The 3,928-nt window shown below is 50.1% G+C and overlaps 1 protein-coding gene across 2 annotated transcripts; it reads left to right on the top strand.

Moving 5' to 3' along the window:
- The first annotated feature begins 255 nt into the window (after positions 1–255).
- Positions 256–2,695, top strand: LOC124704263 (transcription factor BHLH148-like). 2 transcript variants are annotated; one of them, XM_047236510.1, is made up of 3 exons: positions 256–800; positions 895–1,182; positions 2,025–2,695. In XM_047236510.1, exons 1-3 carry the CDS (start codon positions 369–371, stop codon positions 2,166–2,168), a joined length of 864 nt encoding a protein of 287 aa, XP_047092466.1. In that variant the 5' UTR covers positions 256–368; the 3' UTR covers positions 2,169–2,695. The 2 variants fall into 2 exon arrangements, with proteins under 2 accessions (XP_047092466.1, XP_047092467.1); XM_047236511.1 differs by having other exon boundaries at positions 898–1,182.
- The last annotated feature ends 1,233 nt before the right edge of the window (positions 2,696–3,928 follow it).

Here is a 3,928-nt window from a genome sequence, read left to right on the forward strand (position 1 = left end):
TTGCTCTAGTACGTGGAACTTTCTCCGCCTCCACTGCCTAGTTGTGCAGCGTCACCTCGCCGAGAAGAGCAGAGCAGAGCGCGTAGCCGCACGCTACTAGCCACAACCACGTGCGCCAAATAGCACGATTAAAAAACAATTCCTCGCAGCTTTGACCATCTCGTCTCTTCGCTCTTCTCCGCCCATCCTCTCACACTGTGCAAATGAAATCCATTTGACCACGTGACTCATCTCGGCCGACGGCGGTGGCTATATAGCCGCGTCAGAACATTTCCCAAACCACGGCACCCGCAGCAGCTCAGCTCAAACCAGCCAAGAAGAAGAAGCAGAAGCAGCCAAGAGCACAAGCAGAGCCTAGCACCTGGGAAATGCAGATGGACTCCTACTACTCCTTCCAAGACGACTCCCACTTCTTCGCCGGTGCCGGCATACCGGGCTCGCCGGACCTTCCATTCCCCGATCTCGATCTCATTGTCTCGCTTTCTGAGCCGCTGCCTGCGCGCGCGAGCCAGAGCGCGTTCCAGGGCTACAGCGCCGCCGCCGGGACGCGGGGAGGAGGGAGCGGGAGGAGCAGTAGCCTTAACATCCACCGGAGGATGATGAGCGTGCTGGGCAGGATGGCTCCCGGCTCCGGCGAGGACGAGGAGGAGCTGCCGCAGCAACAAGAGCAGAAGCAGCAGCACGTGGGCGCCGTCGAGAGCAGCCGCGGCTTCCGCCACATGATGCGCGAGCGCCAGCGCCGCGAGAAGCTCAGCCAGAGCTACGCCGACCTCTACGCCATGGTCTCCTCCAGGTCCAAGGTTTGTCTTCCTCCGCCTACTGTTTCCCGCCATACTTGCAAAAGCATCAATGTCATGTCCTGACTCCTGACGGTTTTCACTGGTGCCATTGCAGCAGGATAAGAACTCGATCGTGCAGTCCGCGGCGACCTACATCCACGAGCTCAAGGTCGCCAGGGACCAGCTCCGGAGGAGGAGCGAGGACCTCAAGGCCAAGATCCTGGGCCACGACGCGCAGCAGCCCTGCGTCAAGGTCCAGTTCGAGGTCGACGAGCCCTCGTCGTCCATCGACTCCATGATCGGGGCGCTCAGGTCCCTCAAGGGCATGAATGTCAAGACCAGAGGGATCAGGTCGACGCTGGCCGGAGATCGATTGACGACGGAGATCAATGTCGAGACAACGGTGAGCTTAATTTTCTGAATTTAGTCCTACCTGCTTCTTTGACACTTGGCAGTGATGATGACTGGGAAAAGCTTTAGCTTAGAGAAGATACAGCTACCTGCTTTGTTAAGTCAACTGCAAGATTTTCGTGTTCGATTAGTGCACTGTTACATCCTCTGCCTTACCTGATATATGCGCTGCATCTGCATCGTCAATAGGATAAGGAAGACGACTTTAAAATTAACCATAGAAATGATTGAGATATAATTGAACCCTTTTTCTATCTTTTGAAAGCTACAAAAGATCCAACGTTCCCTCATTATTGTCGAAATTTTCGTGTTCTGTTATACACTACCACATCCTGCCTCTCACCTCATTAGATTGTCAGATAGGGACTGCATCATCGGGATAGGTGGATAACGATGAAGAGTAATGTAGAAATGACTGTATGTAACTTAACCTTTTTTTTATCTCTTTTTTGATAGCTACAAAACATCTTTTGGGATTTTTGGTTTAACCATATGATAAAAGAAAGCATAAATTACTGTTGGGACATATTGCTATAACTATAACTTATAATTCACTCGGCAGTCCTAAGTTTTCCTTCTGAGCTCAAAACGCAGTCGTTTCAATACAATTCGTGAAATTTAACTATCACCAAGGCAAAGCCGCCCGGACCAAAGATCCTCAGGCATCCCAGCAACGATGCGCTTTTTACGCAGTAAATACCAAATTAAGCAGAGTCAACGCGTCTCTAAAATGATAATACACCGTGTCAAGCTCAAATTTTAATGGTTGATCTGTCATATCGAGCCACTTGTGCACTAAACTAACCTTGCTTTCCTTGTGTGTCGTGTTCACAGATAGCGGCTTCTGAAGTAGAGAGGGCCGTGGAGGAAGCTCTCCAGGAAGTCGAGAGGAAGCAGCTGCCTGCAGACAGCGATAACACGTTTCCTGGAAGCAGGAGCAGCAACTGGCCTCAATCCCATGTGCAGAACGTGTTTTAATCAGTTTATAAACACGAAGAGCACGGTCCTGGAACCCCATTTGTGCACTAATTGTTTCTCTTTTTCTGACGGAGCAAGTGAGAATCTCCACGTGCCATTTCCTTCAGAGTCTTGTTTCCTGGATCTTCCTCCTCTGGAGCAGTGGGTTTTTAAGAAAGTTCTGAAGACGCAAGCAGCTTGCCTAGTTGTGCTGACAGTGAGGTCGACTTGGATCAAATGGGTTGGAAGAATCGGAGAGCAGCAACTTGCACATTTGGCCGTGTGCTAGCTTAATGACCAGATGCAGCAACCGGTGTTGTTGTTTGGCTCTAACTGGACCTATCAAGGGCCCAACTACACGCCAGCAGCACGAAGAAGAATGATAAGGACAATGGACAAGGGGGATGAGGGCGCGCCGTGGGTGCCGACTGCTGAGGCTATAAATTTGTAACCACCCGATTTTTCAAGCATAGTATACCAAGTTTGTTAATTGCACAAAAGGAGTATTATGCCCCTATGAAAGTTTATGAAAAGTCTACAAATCATCCTATGCCGGGTTGTTCCCATACGCTCCCACTCATTTCTCTCTCCATGGCTCACGCTCAGGTCGCATCCTGATGTGTCGCCCATCCCCATCAGCTGCCAATGACGACCTCCTTTCCTCCGGCTCCTCTCTATCGGCCACCACTAGCTCTCTGATCTCCGTCCTTCTCCTCCCACCCCTGTAGCCCAGAGGTTATAGCCATGGCCATGGACATGGTGTAGCTTCAAGCCGGAGAGTCGAGGCTAGAGAAGATTATAGGGTTCAGGGGAATGACTCCATGGTCGCCTGACCTAGCAGAGATGAGGCTCCGGCGAGCTTCGCGGCAAGCGAGCTTGAATCGATGAAATCGGGGTGGCCATGGATGATGATACGAAACCAAAGCAACGTATTTCAGGCGTTTTCAATGTTGCACATGGGTTTTTGGCAGCCTGCAAACTCGTGTATGTTTTGCTGCGAAAACAAAGCAAGATATTGCACAGTTTTGTGCATCTAGTGCAAATGTTACTTGAATGCTACACATGTTCTCGTGAGGTTCTACAAACGTCAGTCTCCCATGTTGCATGTGTGTTTCGAATTTTCTCGAGGATTTTGATGCGACCAACGGGAATTTGTTGAGACTAATACATGTTTGTTGCATAAGCATACTTTTTTTTACTGCATTTTGTTGTTTTCAAAATGCTACCTAGTTTTTGTTGGATAACTAGACACAATTTCCATGATTAATACCAGAATATTAAACATGACGACATCAACTACTAACATGTGAAACTCGAACATACTAGATGCATTAATCAACATGAACAGTAGCAGGACAAACGGTACAACATCCTTCGCTAAACAGATTGAGACATCTCGCACATATGGATCTGGTGGAGATGGCGGTGGAGGTGTAGCAGATGACGTCGCAGCAGTAACGTTGTTGACGGCGGGTCAAAGCAGACGGCGTTGAAGACGATGGTAGGCAGCACCGCCCGACTTGGACGAAAGATGGCCTGTGATGAAGAGCTTGAGCAGTCGCGCAGAGCGCTTCCCAAAAACCCTAATTCACCCTCTCCCGTACAGGATCACAAAGGCGAGTGGTTCCGGAGACCTGCTCTCCCGTTTGCCGGTGCACGCCGGCGGGATGGAGTAGGCTACGATGGCGGCGCAGACAGAGAGAGGTGGAAACCATAACTCGTGTATTGGATGTGTTTTTGCGGTAGCCGGGCAAGAGATTATATAGGCTCATGAACGTCGG

Source organism: Lolium rigidum, chromosome 3 (assembly GCF_022539505.1).
Source record: "Lolium rigidum isolate FL_2022 chromosome 3, APGP_CSIRO_Lrig_0.1, whole genome shotgun sequence".
Taxonomy (NCBI): Eukaryota; Viridiplantae; Streptophyta; class Magnoliopsida; order Poales; family Poaceae; genus Lolium; species Lolium rigidum.